Raw genomic sequence first — 26,093 nt, forward strand, 5'->3', positions numbered from 1 at the left:
CTCAAGAGCAGGAACTATCAAGACTGGAAAGATCATTGGGTGAGAATTGGGGAAAAAACAAAATTTGATGGCTGAGTTTTAATTTTGCTTGTCACTATTTTTAAGTTATTTTTTGAATGTGTCAAAGTTGTATATTACAGAAGTTTTTAGCTATAATAAAAAGTTTTGGCTGAACTCCTTACCCATTCCTACCATGTGTCTCACGACAAGCTGTGAGATCTTGTGAAATCTAACTTCCAATAGCTATCCCAAGCAACTTAATAAGGTCTCTACACAGACTGAATTTCAAGACTACTTGCTTTGTAGCTCTGGCTGATATAGCTTAGTGGATTGAGGGTGGGCCTGCAAACCAAAGGGTCGCCAGTTTGATTCCAAGTCATGGCATATGCCTGGGTTGTGGGCCAGGTTCCCAGTTGGGGGTACAAGAGAGGCAACCATATATTGATGTTTCGCTTCCTCTCTTTCTCCTTTCCTTCCCCTCTCTTTATAAATAAATAAAATCTTAAAAAAAAAAAAAAAGACTACTTTCTTTGTGCCCTGGCTGGTGTGGCTCAGTGGATTGAGCACTGGCCAGCAAACCAAAGGGCCAGTTTGGTTCCCAGTCAGGGCACTTGCCTGAGTTGCAGGCCAGGTCCCCAACAAGGAGCACATGAGAGACAACCACACATTGATGTTTCTCTCCCTTTCTTCCTCCTTTCCCTTCTCTAAAATATAAATAAATAATATCTTTTAAAATATATTGTATTGATTATGCTATTACAGTTGCTATGCTATTACAGTATGCTTATGCTATTACAGTAGGTTATGCTATTACAGTACCATTTCCGCCCCTTCATTCCCCTCTACCCTGCACACCCTCTCCCACCCACATTCCCCCCTTTAGTTCATGTCCATGTGTCATAAGTTCTTTAGCTTCTACATTCTCTATACTATTCTTGCCCTCCTCCTATTTTCTACCTACTGTCTATACTACTTACTCTCTATACCTTTTCCCACTCTTTCTTCCTCCCACTCCTCTGTTGCTAACCCTGCATGTGATCTCCCTTTCTATGGTTCTGTTCCTGTTCTAGTTGTTTGCTTAGTTTTTGTTTTTGTTTTAGGTTTGGTTGTTAATAACTGTGAGTTTGCTGTCATTTTACTGTGCATATTTTTTATCTTCTTTTTCCTAGATAAGTCCCTTTAACATTTCATATAATAAGGGCTTGGTGATGATGAACTTGACCTTTAACTTGACCTTATGTGGGAAGCACTTTATCTGCCCTTCCATTCTAAATGAAAGCTTTGCTGGATAGAGCAATTTTGGATGTAGGTCCTTGGCTTTCATGACCTGAAATACTTCTTTCCAGACCCTTCTTGCCTGCAAGGTCTCTTGAGAAATCAGTTGACAGTCTGATGGGAATTCCTTTGTAGGTAACTGCCTCCTTATCTCTTGATGCATCTAGGATTCTCTCCTTCATTTTAATCTTGGGTAATGTAATTATGATGTGCCTTGGTGTTTTTCTCCTTGGGTCCAACTTCTTTGGGACACTCTGAGCTTCCTGGAGTTCCTGAAAGTCTGTTTCCTTTGCCAGATTGGGGAAGCTCTCCTTTATTATTTGTTCAAATAACTTTTCCACTTGTTATGTTTCCTCTTCCCCTTCTGGCACCCCTATAATTCAGATGTTGGAAGGTTTAAAGATGTCCTGGAGGTCCCTAGGCCTATTTTTTTGAATGCTTGTTTCTTCAGTCTTTTCTGTTTGGTTTCTTTCTTCCTTCCTTCTGGTCCACTTCATGGATTTGAGTCCCAGTTTTCTTCCCATCACTATTGGTTCCTTGTGCATTTTCCTTCATTTCACCTAGTGTAGCCTTCATTTTTTAAAACCTAATTTGCGACCAAGTTGAACCAATTCTGTGAGCATCCTGATCACCAGTTCTTTGAATTGTGCATCTGATAGGTTGGCTATCTCTTTGGTACTTAGCTATATTTGCTGTGGAGCTTTGATCTGTTCTTTTTGGGCCTTTTTTTTTTTTTTTTGTCTTGTCACGCCTGTTATGTATGAAGGGCAGAGCCTTAGGTGTTCACCAGGGTGGGGCAACTCAGTGGCTGGGTTGTGACACTGTATGTGGGGAGGTGTCCGAGAGGGAAAAATGGCGCCTGCTCCGCTCTCTGTCAGATCCCAGTCCCCTCTGCCGCTTCCCCCAAGCAAACTGGGCCCTTCTAGTGCTGATTCCCAGGTGGGTGAGCTTGTGCATGTAGTAGGACCCTGTGGGTCTCTCCAACAAACTGTCCTGTGAAGCTGGGAGTCTCTCCCTGTGCCTCAACCCCCACAGGTGTTTTCGATTGGTGTTTTGAGGCTTTATTTCCCTGCTCTGGAGCCCTGGGTTGTCTGGTCTGTCTCACTCCCCAGTTTCGCTGGGCCTATCTGCATGAGAATGTGGGACTGCCCTGTCAGCCAGCCACCTTGGTGCAGTGCCTTGCTTCAGAATCGCTGCCTCACTGGGTCTGCCCGTTGCCACCCCTTGCCCAGGGTCTGCCAGCCACCTGTGTACCTAGGGTCCACTCACTGCCAACTTGTGCGGCCGGGATGCTTTGTATGGCAGTAGTTATCGTCTTGAATCGCTCTTGGCCAGCTGTGTCCCTAAGCCCGGTGCCACCGCTTTTTGTGCTGCGATCCCTCTCCACCTGGCCATCCATCTGTCCCGCCTCCCGATCTGGATGAATGTGTCTATTTTAACTCCTTGGTTGTCAGACTTCCATACAGTTCAATTTTCTGTCAGTTCTGGTTGTTATTTTGTTTCTAAATTGTTGTTGTCCTTATTTTGGTTGTGTGAGGAGGTACAGTGTGTCTACCTATGCCTCCATCTTGACCAGAAGTCTAAATAAATAAAATATAAAAAAAAAAAGAATACTTGCTTTGGGCCCTGGCCAGGTGGCTCGATTAGTTGGAGCGTTGTCCCATCCACCAAAAATTTGCGGGTTTGATTCCCAGTCTGGGCACATACCTGGGTTGTGGGTTCGATCCCCGGTCGGGGTGTGAACAAGAGGCAATCAATTGATGTTTCTCACACTGATATTTTTCTCTAAAAATCAATAAACACGTCCTCCAGTGAGGATTAAAAAAAAATAAGAACAGCCTGCTCTGTTTATGAAGACATCAGTCTTCATGGGATTCACAAAACACAAGTCTTTCCTTATCTCAAGCGAATTGAACTAGCTGAGCTGTTGACTACAGAGCTCAAACATAAGGCACAGATAAGGACATTACCCCATTGAAGCTTGCATACTTAGTGCATTTATCAAACTGATTTCCAAGTTCTCCCAGCACTGTCAGACTTTTTCTGTGTCAGCTTTTACCAAAGGAAACAACAGCACAAAAAAAGACTTTTTTGGCGGGGGGACATGCATCCACTTCTACAGTGCAGGCCTGGGGATTTCTTAAACACCTTGATCATATCCATGAATAAAAAAACAAAACAAAAAACCTTCTAGCCTTGGCTGGTGTAGCTCAGTGGATTGAGTATGGGATGTGAACCATAGGGTTTCTGGTTTGATTCCTAGTCAGGGCACATGCAGGCCAGGTCCCCAGTTGGGAGCATGGGAGAGGCAGCCACACATTGATGTTTCTCTCTTCCTGTCTCCCTCCCTTCCCCTCTCTCTAAAAATAAATAAAGTCTTAAAAAAAAACTTCTAAAAGTATTCTGTCTAAACCAAATCTGATATTTTCATTGTCTTGATAAAAGATCAAGTCCATGAGTTAATTTCACTTTTCTTGTTTATTTATTTATTTTTAGAGAGAGGGGAAAGGAGGGAGAGAAACATCAATGTGTTGTTGCCCCTTGGACAACCCTTGCTGGGGACCTGGCCTGCAACTCAGGCATGTGCCCTGACTGGGAATTGAACTGCAACTTGGTTCACAGGCCAGCACTCAATCCACTGAGCCACACCAGCCAGGGCTAATTTCACTTTTTTAAAAAAATTGCATAATAGTAAAAGGAGGTTTTATATATTAAGGGGGCTATCAAGGTGTATCAAGTCTGAATTTTTCGATGGTGGTTTTTTTTTTTTAAGATTTTATTTATTTTTAGAGAGGGAAGGGAGAGAAACATCAATATGCGGTTGCTGGGGGTCATGGCCTGCAACCCAGGCATGTACCCTGACTGGGAATTGAACCTGTGACACTTTGGTTGGCAGCCCGAGCTCAATCCACTGAGCTATGCCAGCCAGGGCGATTCTTTGTTTTTTTTTTTAAGATTTTATTTATTTACTTTTAGACAGAGGGGAAGGGAGGGAGAAAGAGAGGGAGAGAAACATCAGTGTGTGGTTGTCTATCACATGCCCCCAACTGGGGACCTGTTGGGGACATGCCTGCAACCCAGGCATGTGTTCTGATCAGGGATCAAACCGGAACACTTTCGTTTGTAGGCTGGGGCTCAATCCACTGAGCCATATCACTCAGAGCTTGATGGTGGTTCTTTAGGATGCCAATATTTTTGCCCCTTTGTATTCAGTAGTTAGAGGCTATTTCTGTTAAAATTTGCTTGTACATCCTTTTTTTTAAAGATTTTATTTATTTTAGAGAGAGGGGAGGGGAGGGAGGAAGAGAGGGAGAGAAACATCAAATCATTCAGTTGCCTCTCACACACCCACAACTGGGGACCTGGCCTGCAACACAGGCATGTGCCCTGACTGGGAGTCAAACCGGCATCCTTTCAGTTCTCAGGCCGGTGCTCAGTCCGCTGAGCCACACCAGCCAGGGCTGTATATCCTTTAAGTACCACCCAAAGGTTCTGTTAACTTGACCACTGTGCTTGACACATGTATTAGATGCTCAATAAATATTTAGGAATAAGTGAACCTCTTCTGTGTCTCATTTTTCTCACTTGTAAAAGCAGATAATGCATACCGGATACTTAATGGCAGAATCAAAGATGCTTGCAAATCACTGTATAACAATATTAGGTCCTGTTATTTCCCTGAGGCTAGGGCTGTCATTCTCCTGGGCAGACCCAAAAAGAGTCCTTAAAAAAAAAAAAGGGTCCTGCAGTCTCCTGGAGAAGGCTCTCCCCACAGTGACCCTCTAAATCCATAATGGAAAGAGTATGTCCATGCCTTCAAATTCAGAGAACCTCTGTTCCTTGCTGTTTTCCTCGTCAACTAAACCACCGGGAAGGAGAGAAAGCTGTAGAACTGGTCCTGGCATCACAGAAACCCAGCCAAATCCAGGCAGCCCAGTCCAGAGGCAGGAAGTAGGTTTATGAGTAGAGAACAATTCGGACAATGATTAAAGTTACCCAACTAGGGACATTTGTGCAAATGGTGGGCTTTAATACTGAGAAAAACCATGCAGAGTGACAGGATAGGACCAAACTTTCAAGGGTGGTGTTGAGCCAGCCTCTCATAAGACCTGAAAACCTGACCCAATAACAAAATAAATCAATTATTTATTTACATTTATGTTTTCCCTAAAATCCCAAGGAAGGGCTGAGGCCTAGGGCCATCTAACCTTCCTTTTCTTCTCCCTCTCTTCCTATGTCTTTCTCACCCTTTTTCACTTCCTCAATTCTTTCCCTTCTTGCTTCTTTTCTCTCTATTCTACCTCCTTTCTTTCTTTACTCACTCCTTCTCTCACTTTCCTTTTTTTTCTTCTCCATTTTCTCCCCACTCTTTCACCATCTACTCATCTTTACCTCGCCATGCCCCACCTACTGTTTCTCCCCATGCAGCCCCTGAGCCCTGCCTCCCTCAGGTTCAGCCTCCAGGCCGGGAGGGGAGGCAGAAAGGGATCCTCAGCCCAGGGAGCACTTGTTGGTGTGCTTTTTTTCACAAGTTTTCAGATCGGTGCTGGAGGGCTTGCTGCTGTTTCCCTAGAGGCAGAAGGGCACAGAAGTCAGGGTGGGAATGGCTGGCCGGGGTCTGAGGCTATAAACTTTGTGAAGGGGACCCAACCTTATGGGAAGTCTTAGCACTGCTCCCCCCACATTCCCACAGTTGTGATAAACCCAGCAGAAAAAAACTCACCAATCTCCGACCTCCTGACTTGAGCAAGATGTCCCGGGCCAGGGAACTGAAAGCCTAACGGAGAAAGGAGATTCGTCAGAACAGACTGGAAAAAGGATAAGTCTATCTTCCAAATACTCTGTCTCTTTGTGGGGAGGGAGGGGGTGTGTCTTACCTCATCCACATTCATACTGGATTTGGCACTAGTCTCGAAAAATCGGATTCCGTGTTCCCGAGCCAACTGTCAGGGGTGAAGTGGGAAGAAGTGTTGGATAAAGGGCAGCAGCCAAGTCCTCTGCAGTTCGACCTCACCCTGGCCCTCCCAGCCCAGCTCTCGAACATTGCCCGACCTGGTCTTACCTTATCAGCCTGCTCCTTCTGTACCTTCCTCTTAGCCTCCATGTCACACTTGTTCCCCAGCAGGAGGCGCTCCACCCCAGCTGAGGCATTCTGGGAGCAAAAGGGTAAGTTGGGTCCTGCTCATCCTCACAATCTCCTTCATCCTCCAGGTTCTACCCAATTCCCCCATCTCTCTGGAAGGATCCTCACCTCTTTGATGCTCTTCATCCAGTTCTGAATATTCTCAAAGGATTTCTCGTCTGTGATGTCGTATACTAGAATAATGCCCTGGAGGATGGCAAAGAGTTCACACTGGGGCCTTGGACCACACTCCCCTGTTTAGGTTTCCCATTGCCCTCTAAGTGACCCTGCAAGTGTTATCCATGAGTCGAATCACTAAGCCATGTGGGGCCTCTGCAAGCCACTCTGTGTAGCCCCATTTCCCCTGCCTTTCTGTCCTCATAAACCTACATTGCATTGCCTCATGACCTCATCCCTTGTCCAGACCCATACTTCATACCATGGCTCCACGGTAATAGGCAGTAGTTATCGTCTTGAATCGCTCTTGGCCAGCTGTGTCCCTGAGGAGGTGGAATATTTTGTGGGGTAGGATAAAGGGAAGGGGTCTCCAAAGAGAGACTCTCCCCTATCTCCCACCAGCTAAGAATTTAGCTTTCACATGATGGGGCTGAAAGGAACAGAATCAGGAAGCAGTAAAGGGGGAAAGGGATGGAAGGCAGTTGTGCTGACATTGAGAGATAGTAGAGTCCTAAGAATAAACCAAGATCTCTCTGGTTTATTCATTGAATGCTTACTCTGTGCCAAGTACTGCATATGTATCATTTTGCATAATCTTCATTCTACCCTTGTGAGACATGTTTTATTGTGCCTATTTTACATATGAGGAAACAGATACGAGGGGGCTAAATAACTGATGAAGGTCATTCTGGAACGGAGCCAGAATTTGAACCAGTTTGCTCTCATCAGTTGTATCATGATGCCTCCAATAAGCCTCAGATCCTCAGGGTCTCCAGTTTCCTCATAACAGGTCAAACCTCTACACCAGGCTTTCCGGGCTCTCCATAATTTAGAAAGCACTAGCCTTAGAGTTACGTTTTAATTCTGCTCCTTGCTATTTAACTGCTTAGAGCCTGTTTCCATACTATAGTGCAACATATATCTGTTGTCGAACTCAGACAGTGCTCTGTAGCCGGGAGAGGCAAGGGAGCTACAAAAAAGCCAAAAATAGTTGAGCAAGCAGGAAGAGAGATGGAAAGACATCTGAATGAGGTGACAGAAATGACTGGGTATACCACAAGGGGGAAAAGGAGAGCAATGAAGCAAAATAGAAGGAAAAGGTCTATAGGGTGTAGATGAGGAAGTCTGGTTAGGAGTCCTGGGGGATTCACTCACCAGACTTGCAGTTTGATCTTCTTCCCCTCTATATCCACAGTGCGGATCTTGAAATCAATTCCTAGGGGTGGAGAGTGTACATTGAAGCAGAGACACATAGGTGTGTGCATGTAAAGTATATCGTGGGAGAGAGAGGAGGGGGAGGGGGCAGTGATAGAAAGTGTGCAGGGGAAGAACATAGGAAGCAGCTTTGTTGGAAGTATAAAACTAGGAGAATTTCCTCAAAACTGTATCTGTACAGCAAGCACGTTGTTTTTACTTAGGTTTTATGAATTCTGTGGTGGAGAAGGTAATAAGAATTCTGCAGAGAGGTTTAAGGCCACTAAGGCACCTCTTAGGTCCATCACCATGCCAGCTGACAACTCTCTCAATTTAGTCTCTGTCTCCCCCAGAATATTACTTTCAGATTCTTTTTCCCTTCTGTTTTCCTAGAACCCTCTACTCTCCATATTCACCGACCCTCCTGGCCCTATAAGGTAAAAAGTGAGGAAAAAGGTAGCTGATGCCAGTCTATGTGAATTAACTAGTAGGCCAGGTTTGGAACCAAGAAAGTTTGAGTCTAAACAAGATTCCTCCTGAGAATGAACTAAGAAAAGGGGGCATTTTTCCTTCCGCTTTCTAACCAGAATTTCTTTTTTTTTTTTAATTTTTATTTATTGATTTTAGAGAGGAAAGGAGAAAGGGAAGGAGGGAGGGAGGGAGAAAGAGAGAGAGAGAGAGAGAGAGAAACATCAATTTGTTATTCCACTCAGTTATACATTCATTGGTTGAGTCTTGCATGTGCCCTGACCGGGGCTCGAACCTGCAAACTTGGCATATAGGGATGACACTCTAACCAACTGAGCAACCCAGCCAGGGCCTTAACCATAATTGTCTTGAGACTCTCCTTGTCTTAATCCCCAGACCAGAGGAGATTAAGAAAGATAAGAGGGAAAGAGAGGATACACTGTTCTCGGTGGAAACTTGGACACCTCCCCCAAGCCTGTTGGGAGCGCTAGAGAGGAGGCTGAGTCACCAGGCTGACTCAGAGACCCCAAAAGTCCCCCCACTGCCCGCTTCTCACCAGGCTAACTGCATATTCAGGATCACAGTGCTCGAGCCACCCGCTAGCACATCTAGCTACTCTGTCTCACCCTCCCCACCCCCTATTAGGTTGAGGGGCAAGGAAACTGAGAAGTAGATGATAAGTGGGAGGTGCAGGGGGAGAGTGTGAAGCTCAGCGGACAGAAGGAGGCAGGAGGAGTTGGGAGACATGTTCAGGAAGAGGGAATACAGGAAATGTGAAGAGTGGTTGAAGAGTTCTAGGTGGGTGGCGGTGGGCGAAGAGGAGCTGAGAGGGACACAGAGAAGGGTTCCTGTGGATTTGGGGAGATGAGAAGAATGGTACCAAGAAAATGAGGGACTGGCACAACCAAGGAGTCACCTGGAGGCTGCAGAGAGGGTAGAAGTTTGGGTACCAACTAGATACATATATGGGGGACTGGTCTGAAACAGTGGTTGAGAAACCCGAGTTTAGAAGCCTCGCTCTAGGGGGTCTGAAAGGTGGGGCCACCAGTAATCCCGAAGCCTGGAGATGAGGGTGTGAGGGAATCAGGGGTCTGGGGTAGGGCCAGCGAGCTCACCGATGGTGGAGATGTAAGTGTTGTTGAAGTTGTCCTCTGCAAAGCGAATGATCAGACAAGTCTTGCCCACCCCCGAGTCCCCGATCAGCAGCAACTTGAAGAGGTGGTCGTAGGCTTTGGCCATGGCGGACACTAAGAGAGCCGGGGGAGGGGTGAGGAAGCGCCGGGCACTGGTGGGCGGGATCGGAGGGTTGGCGAACAGAGCCGCTGGTAGCCCAGGCCAGGAAGTTTTCCTCCCTCTGCTCCCGGGCTCCGGGAAAGAGAGGCGGCACTCCTCCGGGCCCCACCCCCTGCCCGCCCACCGGCCCCAGCCTTCTGTTCTCAGGCCTTTCCCTTCACAGCCTAGGACAGCCTCTGTCCCTAGCTCTTTCCCAGAGCTTACTGTCTGTCCTTCCCCTCTTTATCTTTTGACCTCTTTCTTCCAGTCGGGCGCGGAGAAGCTGGGGTGAGAGGAAGTAGGAGTTTAACCAGGATGACCAGGGGAAGGAGGAATTTTAGAGGAATTAGGACAAAGTTTGGGGGAATAAAGGTGAATGAAGGCAGGGACGGGGCAGGCAAATGACAAGAACTGGAGTCTTATTTTTGGAAGAGCTATTCAAAGAAGATAGAGTCCTTCTGGGACAGTTCTAGAATTCTGGTGTTAGTGTTGCAAGCCCTTAGTTCTAGAATCCCAACTCCTTTTGAAGAAAGCGGGGTGCCCTGGAGTAGGTTTTTTTGTTGATCCAGGCTGCCCCCTGGTGGGACAGAGTGAAAATCAACATCGGTTATGCCACAAGAAGCAGCCTCACCCTACCCCAACACAACTCCCACTCCGCTCCTCGTCTGTCCCTTACCCTAGACACGTTCTGAGGCTTCAGTTGGAACAGACTTCCTTCTAGGACTGTGTGTGATTTCTCTGGTAAGCCAGCTTAGAGAGACAGAGATTGGAACAAATGCCTGCTCTCATTCTTCTGATGAGATACTGATGTCTGAAGACAGCTCTGAAACAGATACCCCACTGAAGGGGCTGTGAATGGGTAACCATGGCAACCAGGAAGCCGAAGTATGGAGAACACGGCTATAAAGAAATGTTCATAAAAAATAAAAATAACAAATAAATTTAAAGAATAAAAAAGATGAGCGCGGGCTGGGAACCAAAGTGTCCCAGGTTCGATTCCCAGCCAGGGTACATTCCTGGGTTGCAGGCCATAACTCCCAGCAACCGAACATTGCTCTTTCTCTCTCTCTTTCTCTCTCTCTTTCTCTCTCTCTATCTCCCTCCCTTCCCTCCCTAAAAATAAATAAATAAAATCTTTAAAAAAAAAGAATAAAAAAGAAAGTTAATCTTTGCCTGTGGAAAAAATTCAGAATATCTATCTGCTTTTCTAATCACGGCTCAGTAGAATCGTCCTTGTGTAAAAATGGGTCATTGGTTGTGAGAAGGCTTCTTTTGCCACTTCACTTATCTTTGTCCCCTTCTGTGCCCTTGTTTATCCCTTCTCAACACAACTGTTCAGCCCCCTTTTGGGTTCATTCTCTCAATTCCTGTATGTCTTCAAGCTGTGTCAGAAACCTGAGTCTTATTTCTCCTCACTGGCCTAACCACTTCTCATCAGTCCTTTAAGTTACTGTTCAATTTTCATGGATTGTTCTGATAAAAATCCATCAGTTCCTTTTCTTTTCCTCTTATTTTGCCTGAATCTGGACTGTTCATCCCCTGCAATTTATTATTCTTACTCACCTCTCTAAAATGTACTTATGCTGGCCCTGTATGGTGTGGCTCAGTGGATGGAGTGCCGGCCCGTGAACCAAAGGGTTGTGGGTTCTATTCTCAGTCAGGGCACATGCCTGGGTTGCAGGCCAGGTCCTCAATAGGGGGAGTGTGGGAGGCAACCGCAAATTGATGTTTCTCTCCCTCTCTTTCTCCCTCCCTTACCCTCTCTCTAAAAATAAATAAAATCTTTTAAAAAAAATAAAAATAAAGAGTAAAATGTACTTATGCTGGTGTATACCTGCTTTCATCGGAACCATCTCTGCAGTACTCTCCCCCAGGCTCTCAGAGCTTTGGCAACAGTCTTTCTCCCGCCCTCACTCATGGCAGGCTCACTCTGGCCTTGGGTTTTGTGTTCACAAGCTCTCTCCCCTCAGCCTAGAATGCTCCCTTCCCAGATTGTTGTGTGCTTGACTCCTTGTCCTTGAGATTTTAGCTTCCAAGAAGTTTTACCGGCCCATCTGTAATGGGCTGGAACAAGTCATTTTTTTAATAACTTATTTTTTTTCTATAATAGTTATTTTATTTTCTTAAAAATCTTAAGAATTAAAAGAAATATGTTCTCACTTTTTAAAAGTCCTGCCTTGGCTAGTGTGACTCAGTGGATTGAGTGCTGGCCTGTGAACCAAGGGGCTGCCAGTTCAATTCCCAGTCAGGGCAAATGCCTGCGTTGCCAGCCGGGTCCCCGGTTGGGGGCTAGGCCCACAAGGGGCAACCACAAGTTGATGTTTTCGCCTTTTCTGTCTCCCTCCCTCCCCTTCTCTAGAAATAAATATATAAAATCTTTTAAAAAACCCTCATTAACAATACCAAAGCCTTCCAGAATAAAGAATTGTCATTATTACTCTTCAGAGTTCAGGGTTTGTTTTTCCTTGAATCTTAGGTATTTATGGTAGAAAAGCTGAGAGGAAGAGGAAATCACTCATCAGAGGGGAAGGGAAATAATCTTTACACATGTCAAACTCAGCAGGCTTGAAGACCTTATTCTTGTTTTCTCGTTATCCTGCTTTGAATCTCTTGTCTGTTTCCAGCCTGCAAAGACTGTTCACTGTGCCCTGGCGGATGTGAGTGCCCTCTTGCAGGCCACCATGGGAATCCAACTGACTTGGCCCTTACACTATTCTTACATGTTCTCTCCCCCTGATTACACATATATTTTTTAAAATATCTTATTTATTTTTAGAGAGAGGGGAAGACAGAGAGGAAGAGAAACATCAATGTGTGGTTGCCTCTCACGTGTCCCTCACTGGGGACCTGGCCCACAACCCAGGCATGTGCCTTGGCTGGGAATCAAACCAGCCACTCCTTGGCTTGCAGGCTGGTGCTCAGTCCCTGAGCCACACCATCCAGGGCTAATTACATATATTTGATTACTCGGCTTGAAAATATTTTTAGCAATTGCAGTACAATAATCATTTCCCCCCTTGGTTCACCATGGAGAAAAATATCTGTTGTAACGCACCCAAAGTTTTGTTGAGAATGGCCATTTGGAAAGAGCTTTCCATTCACAGGGGAGCTGCAAGGCAGAAGCCAGGCGTCACTTCATTATTCAGAGCAAGTTCTGGCTTTCATTCATCTGTGATAGATATTCCCAAACTCAAGTACCATTTGGGATTAAGACTGTTAAAATATCATCCAGGCTGGTGTGGCTCAGTAGATTGAGTGCCAGCCTGCAAACCAAAGGGTTGCTGGTTTGATTCCCAGTCAGGGCACATGCCTGGATTTCGGGCCAGGTCCCCAGTAGGGGTCACATGAGAGGCAACCACACATTCTGTCCCTCTCTTCCTCCCTCCCTTCACCTCTGTCTAAAAATAAATAAATAAAATATTTTTTAAAAAGAAAAAGTAATTTAAAAAGATTGTTAAAATATCATTTATCATCCTGACTGGTGTCGTTCAGTGGCTAGGGCATTGCCCCAAAACCGGAAGGCTGCCAGTTCGATTCCCAGTCAGAGCACATGCCTGGGTTGCAGGCCAAGTCCCCAGTTGGGGGTATGTGAAAATCACCTGGCCCATGTTTCTCTCACACATGGATGCCCCTCTCTCTCTCTCTCTAACAATAAATAAATATGTCCTGGCATGTGTAGCTCAGTGGATTGAGTGCCAGCCTGTGAACTGAAAGGCTGCAGGTTCAATTCCCAGTCAGAGCACGTGCCTGGGTTGCTGGTCAAGTCCACCCAGCTAGGGGCGTGTGAGAAACAGCTGGTGGATGAATCTCTCGCACACTGATGTTTCTCTCCCTCTCTTTCTTCCTCCATCCCCCTCGCTCTAAAAGTAAATAAATAAAACCTTAAAAAATATCAGTTATATCCAAATTAATCCATTAATTCAGTACACTTCCAGTGAAAATCACAAAAGTGAGGTGTGTGTGTAATTAACAATTCTAAAACTTCTAAGGGAGAGCAAGATAAATTTGAAGATGAGCAAATCTCACTCTATATATATTTGTGTGTATATACACACTCATATAGTAATTTAGACAGTGTGGTCTTGGCACAGGGATAGACAGAGGAATAAAACTGAGTTCATTAACAGTTCCATGCATGCATTGAAACTATATGGAGCCAAGATGACCCTAAAATTCAGTGGGGAAAGAATGTACTACTACTCAACAAGAGGTGTTTAGACAAAATCAATATGAAATTTGATCCCAATTTCATAAGTTATATGAGAAAGAAATCCCAGGGTATTAAAGACCTAAATGTGAAAAAACAAAATATTAAGGCTTTTAGAAAAATTGAACTGTACCATAAACAAAGTGAAAAGTCAAGCCTAAGGCTAGTATAAAGTATTTGTAACATATAAAACCAATAAAAGATTATACAGAGAATGAAAAATCAATAGGGAAAAGACAAATGACCAAGTAGAAAAACAGGCAAATAATATGAAGAGGCAAATCAAGAAGAAATCATGTGAAGTGTGACAAATGTGCAACTTTACACATAGTCAGGGTAATGAGAATAATACAACTTTAAAAGTCTGATGAGGCCCTGGCCAGGTAGTAGAAACATCAATCAGCTGCCTCTCCCAAGACCTACTCCACCCTCTGCCTACTTTTCTTAAAGACTTTATGTATTTACTTTCAGAGAGAGGGGAAGGAAGGAAGAAAAAACATTGATCAAGTGCCTCTAGTGTGCTCCCTATCAGGGTCCCGGCCCAGAACCCAGGCATGTGCCCTGACTGAAAATTGAACCGGTGACCCTCTGGTTCGCAGGCCAGCACTCACTTTACTGAACCTCACCAGCCAGGGCCTGCCTATTTTTTAAAAAATATTTTATTTATTTTTAGAGAGTGGGGAAAGAGAAAGACAGGGAGAGAAACATCAGTGTATGAGAGATAATGGATTTCTTGTTTCTTGCTCACCTGCAACCAGGTATACCTGACCCACAACCCAAGCATGTGCCCTGCCTGGGAATTGAACAGCCGACCCTTCCATCAGCAGGTCAGCGCTCTATCCACTGAGCCACACCTGCTAGGGCTCATTCATCTTTCTAGCTCTCCAGGGGGCTCAGTGTAAGTAGCTCCCCCTGCTGCCATTTTGGCCAATAGGGGAACCTCCCCTGTGTCTGGATTGTAATAACAGGTGGACAGGCTAGACTTGACACAAGGGGCAGGTTGATTCTTTCTGTGACTATTTCCAGGGTTATAATGTATATTCTCTGTCCAGCCTGTCCACCCCACTCTCACAATTTTTCAATTACAATTGACATATTGAAACAAGTCCTTACTGGCTTATGAGAACAGACTACCTACCTCTATCAACTCCATGTTTAATGTCAAACTGGTATTTTGAAATCTCCCACATTGGGGATATTTGCACCATGGAAATTAGCAAAGACAACAAATTAGGGCTTTCCTCCACAGAAACAGTAGTTACACTTTTACCAGCACATTCCTGACTGAAACTCGCATGCCTTACCCTATCACTTTCTTTTGGGATTAACCAGATCCCCAAATGCCATTTGTACCATCTTCCTTCCTCCTTTATGACAAATACACATCTGAACCCTAGTGCTAACCCTAACCCTTTGATTATTATTGAAGAAGATGATACTTCAGTCTTCATTGTTTTCCTTTGTTCTTCTTTCCTGTGTTGGGTGTCAGTGATGCCAAGATTAGAAATTTTGGAAAGGCATTGCTGGTGAAAGTGTGGGGAAAGGATGTAGGGATGTAAAACGGCACGTTTTTGAAAGGCAGTTGAGTATTACTTCGGACAATTTCTCTGTGCATCTCTTCCCTAACCTGTAAAATGTGGAAAATAACAGTATCAACCTGATAAAAGTTATTGTGAAGATTAACATATGTAAAGCATTCAGAACAGTGCATCTAGTAATCACCATGTGTTCGACATAATTATTAGAGGGAGGGATTGGAAATTGACAATAAATTTAACAACCCTAGGAATAGGTTGGGGATGGGGGTGATATGAGGATTTTACTTTTATGTTTTTTTAAGACTATTTATTTATTTCTTTAGAGAGAAGGGAAGGAAGGGAGAAAGAGAGGGAGAGAAACATCAATATGCAGTAGCTTCTCGAAGGCCCCCTACTGGGGACCTGGCCTGTAACCCAGGCATTGTGCCCTGACTGGGAGTTGAACCATAAACCCTTTGGTTTGCAGGCCCGTGCTCCATCCACTGAGCCACCGTAACCAGGGCTACTCTTTTATGTTTACATTTCTGAATTGTTTAAAATGAACAAATTAAACCAATTGAAAAATAATAAAGAAATTTAAGAAGTCTCGACAGGGCTCAGTCCTGTTGTTTTCCTCAGAAGCTCCTATTTAATAGGTTCCAATTGTCAAAGTGCAGGACAAAACTTGAAGAGTGGCCATTTATCTTTTTCTTAAAGTTAATCTTTCTTTTTATCTTTTAAAAACTTTTTCAAAGATTTTATTTACTTTTAGAGAGACGGGAAGGAAGGGAGGAGAAGGAAGAGAAACATCGACGAGAGAGCACCCAACTGGGGACCTGGGCCGCAACCCAGGCCTGTGCCCTGACCGGGATTCGATTCAGCGACCTTATCGTTCACAGGCTGGTGCTCAACCACTGAACCACACCAGCCAGGACCCATTTATCTCTTCATACAGATCAAACGCAAACCTTTTTAAGATAGCAAGCTAACTCTCAACAGGGTGCCATGACAAAGGAGTGGAGTTGGCTCCAAGCCTTTCCCTTTCAGCATCCAGGATTCATTTGGAGACCTTCTAAAAATGGCAGCGCCCTCGTTGCCCCACGGCAGACAGACCGTGAGAGACGGACCTTCCCAACATGGCGGCAAAGGCCTAGGCGTCACATCCTGCAGGATGACGGATATAAAGGGCAGGATTTCCGCTTGCGCTCCTTTCCGGCGGTGACGACCTCCCCACGACAACATGCCTGTGAGTTCCTTGATGCAGGTTTCGGCGGAGATCTCGCTCTTCGGTCCGCACGCTCCTCTCACGCTGATATCGAGTCGTAGAGGGCCCTCATTTGCCCTCCGCATTCCTAGGACATTAACTACAGGGACTGCGGAGGCCCGCGAGGCCCCTGCATAGACGGGAGCGGAGAGGAGATAAGATGGCGGCCCAGCTGCGCAGACACCAGGGGCGGCGAGGGGCGAGCTCTCCCCGGTGTGTGGCAGTGGGGGATGTTTTCGATCGTCCCTTTTCGCCGTTGGTTTATAAATCTCTACGTGTGTGCCTCTCTTAGCTCGCAAAGGATCTCCTTCATCCCTCTCCAGAAGAGGAGAAGAGGAAACACAAGAAGAAGCGCCTGGTGCAGAGTCCCAATTCCTATTTCATGGATGTGAAATGCCCAGGTGAGAAGACAACTTGCAGTAGCCGAGAAAGCACAGGGTTCAGGAATTGCAAAAAGGTGTAGTGTGAGCTGTACCGTATCCTTGAAGCAGCTGCAATGTCTTAAGATTCGAGCTGGGTAAAATTCTGTACTTTAGAAGGAGTGGTCCAGAGTGATTTCCCATCAAAACCCCATGTACAAACCCTCACGTTGCGTTGTGTTAAGAAACTGGGATAATGTGTTGTGCTTCTGTCTTGGTCACCAAGGATTTGTATCCGGAGGCAGAGAGTCGTTGTGGTCTGTGCTCGCCATCCTTCTTTCCCAGGTGGAGGACCCCTGAGTAATTGGTGGTTCCACTCCTTTCCCCTTCAGCCTCCAGGATGGTAGTGACATATTAACCAAAAATCCATAAGTGGGGGCAGGTTGCCTAGATTACTTCTGAGTTGACTTTAATGTATACCTAGAACCAGGTAGTCAAGTTTCAAATAGGATAGTAAATTTTAAAAGTTTTTATTGCATGCATATAACAGTTAATACATAATAGCATATGTGTAAGTGAAGAAAGGCTTGGAAGAAATGTAACCCCTACTTGATTTTTTTTTTTCCAGGTTGCTATAAAATCACCACCGTCTTTAGCCATGCACAAACGGTAGTTTTGTGTGTTGGCTGCTCCACTGTCCTCTGTCAGCCTACAGGAGGAAAAGCAAGGCTTACAGAAGGTAAATTGTTTAACAAATAGAATCTGGGCTTTGAATCTTATGGTGATAGAAGAATCATGTGTAGTGTAAATTATCAGACTCTTGGAAAAAGGGTTGGATTTGATAGCCTTTCCCCCCAAAATATTAGCAGAAATGACTTTTTTTTTTAAGAGAAAGAAACCATCAGTTTCTTGTTCCACTTATTTATGGGTTCACTGGTTGATTGTTACGTGTCCTGACTGGGGAGTGAACTTGCAACCTTGGTGTTTGGGGACACTTGGGCCACGATTGAGCTACTTGGCCAGGGCCAACAACATATTTCTTAATTTCAAAACACTACTGTCCAAAGTTGTGATGAGTGGATGATAAAAGTGGCTTTATTATGACCTGTAGCCAAAAAGGTCCTTAAGTGGCTAGGTGTTAGGTAAAGGAATTAAGGAAAAGGTGCAGCATTCTTGGGGGTGGATCACAAGGCATCAGTTCTGTGAGTGTGGGGCAAGGAAAGTAGGCTGCTGTCAGCTAACTTTGAACCATTTTCTTCTAGGATGCTCCTTCAGAAGGAAGCAGCACTAAAAGTACCACGAATCAAGATGAGTGGGGAACCATCCCAATAAACACATTTTGGATACATCCTGTTTATTGTCTTGTAGTTTACTGCTAGGAAGTTAAATATTCCCTCAAATATTCAGGGACAACCAGAAGAATGGACTGCTAGTCATTGAGGGCAAGTAAGTAGCCAAGTACTTAAATAGTCCATTTGGGACATTTCTGTCCACCTGGGCACATTAAGTAAATCTTCAGAGCTTGATGAAAAAAATGTGGTATACCATATAAATGAGATATTTACTTTCACTTTTATGTTTTCTTATAACTAAGAACAGGAACTGACAGTTAATCTTTGAAACACAATCCAACACACTACTTTAATACAAAACAGCTCGGGATCCTTTATTTACAGTTGTCCAAAACCTTGTTCTGAGGCTTGGGAATATAGAGGTTGTTGCTAGGCGGTTCCTGGGGGATAAGGGCAAGAAACCTCCAGTGTCCTCCAGTTAAGGAGACTTGTCCAAGTGGAGGTTAGTGCCTTATGCTCCACAGCCAGTATTGCAGCCGACTCTGGGCTGGTGGGGGCTGTGGACTCATGAAGCGGGGAGAACGAGTGGAGGTATAAGAACCTAGGAATAAGTGGAGAAGGGAAATAGGTGAAAGGTGAATAAAACCTGGTTATCAGATTTGAAGGAGATAAGGAAGGTGATTCTTTACCTGACTCGGGTATTCCTTGAGTTGGTACATAAACAACTGGAATTGTCTGTATCTTATTTAGGAAGGCATTGTATGCTGGAATAAGAACAAAGATGTCAGTAAAGAAGCCGATTTATCTTCATTGCAGGAAGGCCTTAGTAATATTTCAGATTAAGTAACTTGATAGTAATTTGGAAATTTGTATTCAGTTATTTTTAGAGATACTTTCCTCTTTCTGGCCAAAAGATGGGGGGAAGTGCAGGTGTAGATAAAATAGTGTGTGTTGTGTTGTTCACATCATCCTTAGCTATGAATTTGAGCAAAGCAGCCATTATATTAAGGGTTAGCAGTGATTTACACTTCTGGATGGTATTTGTTTGCCACATCCAGTGTATGGTAGTCATAATTTGAGTGGGGCCTTTGCTAGGTGACTGGGGTTAGAGAGGCTGTATCAGTTTCAACTGCTTGTCCCAAATTAGATGTGATGAACAACTAATTCTCATCCTTATTTAGTTTGTGAAATACAAAGGCATTTTCCAAGTCAAAAGTCCATTACCTAGAAAGATGAAAGCTGTTGATGCCAACACTGCAAAGAGAGTCAAGAGGATCTGGTAAGAACCCACGAACTTCTGGAGGACACCTGAATCTTCACATTGATCTATGTATTGGCCAGAACAAGAGAAGATGGTTATTTAATAACACAAGGCAGATGCTGCATTTAAAACCTTGTCACCATTAACGTATCTAGCAGAAGCACTCAATACCGAGCCCTCTAGAACCGTGATTTTCAACTGGTTGCAAGAACTTTGAAAATATGCAATATTTGACTGCTTAGACAGGGCCACTGACCTTTTTTCCCTTAGACAAGTCTGTCATTTTTTTAAAAATGGCAACAGCCAGCACAATAGCTGTCTGATGTGAATGAATCAAAATTACAACTTTTTTTGTCATGAAGAAAAAAACATCCAGCACAAATAATGCTCCTTTTCTATTACAAAATCATAAGCATGTAATTCTAACACTATCACACTCCAGCACACCATATGACATTTTAGGTGAAATGTTCAACTTAAGGTGTTAACATCCACATTATTACCCTACCAACCACAGTCAAACAGGTGTTATGTGCCAGACCCTGTGTATTTGGTGTGCCACAGTTATTAATAATCATGTGTACCATGAGATGAAAAAGGTTGAAAATTGTTGCTCTGGGAAATTGTTTAGCTTCTTACCAGAGTAAAGAGGTAAACTATATTACCTGGCTCCAACTTTCTGGCTTTTTCCTATTCCCAAAGTAATAGGCTCCAGTTCTTGAGCCTCTTAGTTCTCTGCTTACAAGAGTATTTAAAACCCCTGCCATCTGAAAATGGCTGTTAAATTTCCTATGCATTGAGCTCCGAGTAACATCCCTTCATCACATTAGTGGCAATCTGTGGTGATAACAATTGCTAATCCCGGTAATATTTTTTTGGGTCCCTAATGACCTCTTAAATCCAAGGGCTCCTTATCCTTTTTTACTCAAGATGTTTCTAGGGAACATTTTGATCTGTGTAAAACCTTGACCATAATAAAACTTGAGATTCCTTTCTGAAGTATATTTGGTTATCTGCTTTTGGTTATTTCAATTTTTTGGTGTCTAGAACTCCTTTCTGCCATTAAACTCCCTGAACTTCCAGTTCTTCCACTATAAATTGTGACCGGGCCCTCACACCTAGTTCTTATTCTGCATCTCAACTACAGGCCCTCTGTGGTCTCCTAGTTGGTTTTAAACCTCTCACTTTACTCTTTGACAACTGCCTCACAGCTTCACACAGTTGACAAACTGCTTCACTCTGAATAAGGTTGCTTGAAGTGCATATACTAAAAAGATACTAATCCCTGATCAGGTCCCACTGTTGAAAGGCCAAATAAAATGGGGTGTTGTATTTTGTAGCATCCCACTGTTACACTGAACCAATTACTGTTTCCCCAACTGGGCCTTCTCTTCCCATGATTCTGTAGTAGGAACTATGTCGAATATACTAGTAGGCTCTCACATGCTTGTGTCAATGAGCTGAAGGTTGGATTAAATATTTGTAACTAACCACTCCTACCCACCGTGGTTGTGGTTGTACGGTTCCCACTGATCCCTCATCTCCAGAAGTGCAGATTCTTAACAATTTTTTTTTGCCATGGATAACCCGCTGGTGAAATCTATACATCTCGTAATATTTTTAAGTGCAAAATATATTATGCATAGAAAAATAAAGGAAACCAATTATATCAAAAGTTAACCAAAATAGAAAAAAACCTAATTGGTGACAATTACACAGCAAAATGTTAAAAGCCCTAATTTGTGATACAGTAATATATGTGCTTTAGTAACAACAAAAGTCTAACTTCAGGTCTGATAACTGCAATTTTGAAAAATATTTTGAGATGTGACAGTTGGAACATGAAACTATCTGGATTCCATTGGCGACAGACTCACACTGTTGATAACTGCTGTGGTTTGTTGCCTGTATTCATAATGAGTTTATTAGAATCAACTTCACTTAAAAACTACTCTAATACAGCACACATTGAACCTTCTAGTGGGGGGCCTTGAACACCTTGATTCTTCAACTCTAAAAGGGCAAAATACATCTACCCTTTTGAGTTATAAGTATTAAAATGCATATAAACATGCTTAGGATATTTATTGACCAATACATATCAAGTGCTCATATAAACAACATACTAGGGTTCAGCCTAAATCACTCCTAGTAATTAAGTACTGTTTCCTTGGAGGGATGGACTAGTGGAAGTGATAAATATGAGGAGGATGGTTCTGTGGACTTAAAAAATTTTTTTTCTATTTATTGATTTTTAGAGGGAGAGAGAGGTTCCACTTCATTGTATACACTAGTAGGTTCTTACTGCATTCATTGGTTGCTTTTTTTAAAAAAAATATTTATTTTCAGAGAGGGAAGTGAGAGAGAGAGAGAGGGAAAGAAACACCAATTTGGTTGCCTCTTGCTTGTCCCCAACTGGAGACCTGGCCCATAACCCAGGCATGTGCGCTGACAGGGAATCAAACCAGCGACCTTTCGGTTTGCAGGTGGGCACTCAATCTATTGGGCCACACCAGCCAGGACTATTCTTAAATATATGTTAAGTATCACATGTAACTAGTGTTAAAAAAGTTATCTGAAGAGTGTGTTTTGAGTAGGCTTAGAAAAATCGATCCATGCCTCAGCTACTTTTGAATAGTTTTGATCAAGTGGCTGAATGTTTTCCATTAACTAATTGTAATGCATTGTCTTGTTCCTTCTCTAGATTGAAAATAGGAGCCCCCAATGCTCACCTGCACCAGACTTCTCCTTAATAGCTTTCACTAGGACAGCCTCACTTTGACTGGTGAGCACACAGGAAATATTGATGAAAACAGGTGATGTCATCTGCTGTAGGGAAGTGAAGTTGACCACTCTCACAGGGTAGATAGCGAGGCCAGGTGTGAGAGAAGAGTGACTATGGCCAGGGACCACCAGAACTGGGGAGCTGGGGAAGACCTTGGAGAAAAGATAAAGTAGCATTTGCCTGAAAGAAAAGGCAGTTTGTATCCGACATTCCAATCTTAAACATACACAGTAACACATCTGGATTTCTAGTTCTAGCTAGTTGACAAGTCATTTAGTTTTTCACACTTAGATGTGTTGAAAAAGTGATCTGTGAGAATAAAATGGGCTTCAAAAAAGTTTTAAACTAGAATTCTAATGATTGTTTTAAGATAGCATTGGTGTTATCTTCAGCTAATAACCTAGATTTTGGGCTCTGGGAGTCCCCCTGACATTGTGAAGGGGACACCTTTTCTTCATCCTGTTTAAGAATCTCTTATGGTGAATTTTATCAGATTATTCAGAAACTTTCTTTACCTTGTCTTAGACTGGGAATCAAAAACATCTTTTTCAAAACTGTTGTTTTGGTTCAGTTCTCAACATACCTCTAGCTTCTCAAGAACTCTGTCCACTCCCAGTACTCTTATCTCCCCGATGTCTCGTTTGTGGCTAAGAACCAGTTCTGACTGGTTGATGTAAAAGGCTGGGATGAAAGGAATGAGGATTCTTTGCATTCCATTCTTGCTCTGTTCGCCCACCAGTGTGGCCCACGCATAGACTGAGGTGTCAGCCAAGCTGAGGGCCTGGAGCAGCTCCTCTGACTGGGGTCGAACCTTGATGAGGCAGACATAAACTCCTGAAGAAAAGAGGAAAAACTGAGCAGGAATGTTCAGAGGCTTTATTGAGCCAACTGAGTTAGGATAGGAAGTAAAAATGGTGACCTACACATTCAAAAGAAAATGTGAACCTAGATCTGGTGATCGGTATTAGCACACTAATGGGCCACCAAAACAAAACAGTCCCAGGGAACCTACAACTGAACGTGTTGCTTAAGAATGCCACTATTGGTAAATGGACATGTCAGGGAGTATTACATAATACAGTGCACACAAATGATGGGGATACAGAATGAAGTAGTCAGTTGATAAGATCAGAAAGGGTTTGTGGAAGAAAGGCAAGCTATGAGCATGGCTGAATCACTTCTCTATCAAACCACCACTTGATGGTCTATTTCTCTCCATAGTGCTCAAACCTCAGGTGTCTTGACATCTTTCACAGCACTCTTAAAAACGGTCTTTCTCCAAATCTTGCTAACTCATCCTTTGAAATTCCTCTGACATCTGTCTGCCCTGTTAGTATTTCTGTTACCCTAGACCCTTGTCCCTTCATGCTTGGAGTATTGCAATGGCACCATTTACTACTCTCCTTGCTTCCCATTATTCATTCATTCTTGTCCATTCTATGTTCTTCCAGTAGATACTTTAAAACTGCTTTAATCTTATTTTTGTAAACTTCTGCGGGCCTGTATATTATCTGAAATGTTGTTTTTTCTTCACATCTAGCTCACGCATAGTCATCTTCTAAAAGGTTATTTACTCTGTGAAACCTTACTTTAACACCCATGTTGGAGGTAGACACACCGCCTTTCTGGGGTCCCACAAGTATCTTCATGACTAATTACCCTCTGCAGTACCAGTAAGAGTTAAAATTTAAAAGCCTTGTCTCATTCCTCTTTGTACCCCCAGTGCCTGTCCTGGTACCAAGCATTGTATTCAGTGCTCAGCAGTTTGCTTCAGTGCTTAATCATTACCCATACTGTTCACACCGCCTGGCCTTGGAGTAGAAACTCCCATGATGTAGCACTATCCCATTTACATTTGACATGAATCTTCTATTTTAGATCGTTGATTTATATAATGTCATCCCAGTGTCATGTCTGTTTCTACTTTCTGCTTGTTAATGCTATTCTGCTTGGAATAGCTTTCAGTTCAACAAACACTGCTACTTGCTGGGGCTGTAAGATGAATGAGACATAAGGCAAGCCCTCACAGAGACAACAGGGACTAACAAAGAAATAGAAAATTATAATAGAAAGCATTTTCTATTGTGTTGTAAACAATAAAATGATGTTACAGAGGCATGTTTAACAAGTTTGAATGGATTGAACAAAAGTGTTGATTGAGAAAGGGGCCACAGTTACAGAGCACAAATATCAAAACAAGAGGGAAACCACATTCAGCTGGTGGGACCCACCTTTCTCCATGCTGAAATCAGAATAGACATGAAAGACTTTACTTGCTGGGATGTCCAGCAAACTGTTACTGAACTGTACATGGCACAGTATGAGGGTCTCTGGAAGAAGTACTGTTGTAATGGCCACAGCCTGACTTGGGGTGCAGGATCCTAATAGCAGAAAAGAGGTAAACAGTTTTTATCACTAACAAGAATTTGTAAAAGGAGAGGCCATTATATGGAAGAAGTTGGTATTCCTGCCCGCCAAAACAGGGAGTCACTTGCTATTGCTACAGCTGTCTGCTTGCCAGCTTTTCTGAATTCTGCTACCAATTAAGATGAAAGAGTAGTAGTGGAAGACCCTTGCCTCTGCTAGCTTGTTAACGATGATAGTGGGCTTCCATTATCAATATGAGAGATGGTGTCCCTTTCAAAGGTTTTTGGAATTTATCAGTGGGAGGAAGACAGATTACAGAGAGATTGGACAGCTATTAGAAATACAGCACTGCATCTGGGAAGTAGCTTTTTTAAGTCTATATAGGTTTGTTTTCCAAAACCATGTAAATATGACTCAAGTTGAAGATCTCTAAAAGTGATTTCCAAGTGAATGAAGCTGAAGATTCATTACAAGTGATGCCTTAAACAGGAGCCACATAGCCAGCAAGAAATAGACGGGAAGCATTTGAGATATTGCTCCCTTGCATATGTCCTCAGTTTGGTTCAAATTAACTCCTATAAAAATTCTCAAAAGAAAGGAAAGAAATAGACTGGCGCCATGACTGAGTCAGTTTCAATGGATGGCATTCTAGCTAAATGGGAACTGGTGTCCTGTTAAGATTTATCCCCTGCACAGTTTCTTTTTCTTTTTTTTTTTTTTTTAAGGGATTAAAAAAAAGACTTTATTTATTTTCAGAGAGAGGGGGAAGGGAGGGAGAAAGAAAGAGAAACATCATTGGTTGCCTCTTGCACGCCCCCAACTGGGGACCTAGCCTGCAATCCAGACATGTGCCCTGACCAGGAATTGAACTGGCAACCCTTCTGTTCACAGGCCATCACTCATTCCACTGAGCCACACCAGTCAGGGCAGAATTTAAAAAAATTTTTATTGCTCTATTTTTAGAGAGAGAGGAAGGGTAGGAGAAAGTGAGGGAGAGAAACATCAGTGTGCGAGAGAAACATCAGTTGCTTCTTGTATGCCCCAAACCAGGGAGCTGGCCCACAACATAAGGCCTGCCTGAGAATTGAACCAGTGGCCTTTGGCTTTGCAAGCAATGCCCAACCTGTGCCAGGTCAGGCTTCTTTTTTTTTAATGCTTTTTCTGAGTCTATTTTTTTTCTATTTAAAATTTTATTTATTTTAATTAAACTTATTGGAGAGACACTGATTAATAAGATCATATAGGTTTCAAGTTCACTTTCCTATGATACATGATCTGTATATTACATTGTGTGCCACCACCCAAAGTCAAATCATCTTATGTCACCATATATTTGGCCCCCTTTACCCTTTACTACCCTCCCCACCCCCTTCCCTCTGGCAACCACCACATTGCTGTCTGTGTCCATGAGTTTCAGTTTTATTTCCCACATATGACTAAAATCATATAGTTCTTAGTTTTCTGACTGACATTTTTTGCTTAGCATAATATTCTCCAGGTCCATCCATGTTGTCACAAATGGCACATGGCTGA

The 26,093-nt window shown here is 43.4% G+C and overlaps 3 protein-coding genes across 5 annotated transcripts in view; 1 reads left to right on the top strand and 2 right to left on the bottom strand.

The window, feature by feature from the left end:
* Window positions 1-5,284: 5,284 nt before the first annotated feature.
* RAB13 (RAB13, member RAS oncogene family) lies at window positions 5,285-9,639 on the bottom strand. The gene is made up of 8 exons (XM_028502652.1): window positions 9,352-9,639; window positions 7,730-7,790; window positions 6,837-6,897; window positions 6,527-6,604; window positions 6,338-6,427; window positions 6,153-6,218; window positions 5,999-6,052; window positions 5,285-5,844 (listed from the first exon to the last, which is right to left on the bottom strand). Exons 1-8 carry the CDS (start codon window positions 9,473-9,475, stop codon window positions 5,767-5,769), a joined length of 612 nt encoding a protein of 203 aa, XP_028358453.1. The 5' UTR covers window positions 9,476-9,639; the 3' UTR covers window positions 5,285-5,766.
* A 6,739-nt stretch (window positions 9,640-16,378) lies between these two features.
* RPS27 (ribosomal protein S27) lies at window positions 16,379-19,693 on the top strand. 3 transcript variants are annotated; one of them, XR_004900684.1, is made up of 5 exons: window positions 16,379-16,478; window positions 16,789-16,897; window positions 17,484-17,594; window positions 18,118-18,301; window positions 19,329-19,693. XR_004900684.1 is itself a non-coding variant. In XM_028502883.2 (4 exons), exons 1-4 carry the CDS (start codon window positions 16,473-16,475, stop codon window positions 18,144-18,146), a joined length of 255 nt encoding a protein of 84 aa, XP_028358684.1. In that variant the 5' UTR covers window positions 16,379-16,472; the 3' UTR covers window positions 18,147-19,693. The 3 variants fall into 3 exon arrangements, 2 of the variants coding, with proteins under 2 accessions (XP_028358684.1, XP_035871287.1); XM_028502883.2 differs by having other exon boundaries at window positions 18,118-19,693; XM_036015394.1 differs by lacking the exons at window positions 16,379-16,478; window positions 19,329-19,693 and adding an exon at window positions 16,532-16,709 and having other exon boundaries at window positions 18,118-18,212.
* NUP210L (nucleoporin 210 like) overlaps window positions 18,651-26,093 on the bottom strand; it is a 100,998-nt gene continuing 93,555 nt past the window's right edge. The window contains 6 exon segments of the mRNA XM_036015395.1: window positions 18,651-18,748; window positions 18,837-18,911; window positions 19,372-19,473; window positions 22,141-22,345; window positions 22,777-23,027; window positions 24,425-24,574. Of these exon segments, the coding sequence (XP_035871288.1) occupies window positions 18,651-18,748; window positions 18,837-18,911; window positions 19,372-19,473; window positions 22,141-22,345; window positions 22,777-23,027; window positions 24,425-24,574 (881 nt within the window).

The sequence above is a fragment of the Phyllostomus discolor genome, chromosome 14 (genome assembly GCF_004126475.2).
Source record: "Phyllostomus discolor isolate MPI-MPIP mPhyDis1 chromosome 14, mPhyDis1.pri.v3, whole genome shotgun sequence".
Taxonomy (NCBI): domain Eukaryota; kingdom Metazoa; phylum Chordata; class Mammalia; order Chiroptera; family Phyllostomidae; genus Phyllostomus; species Phyllostomus discolor.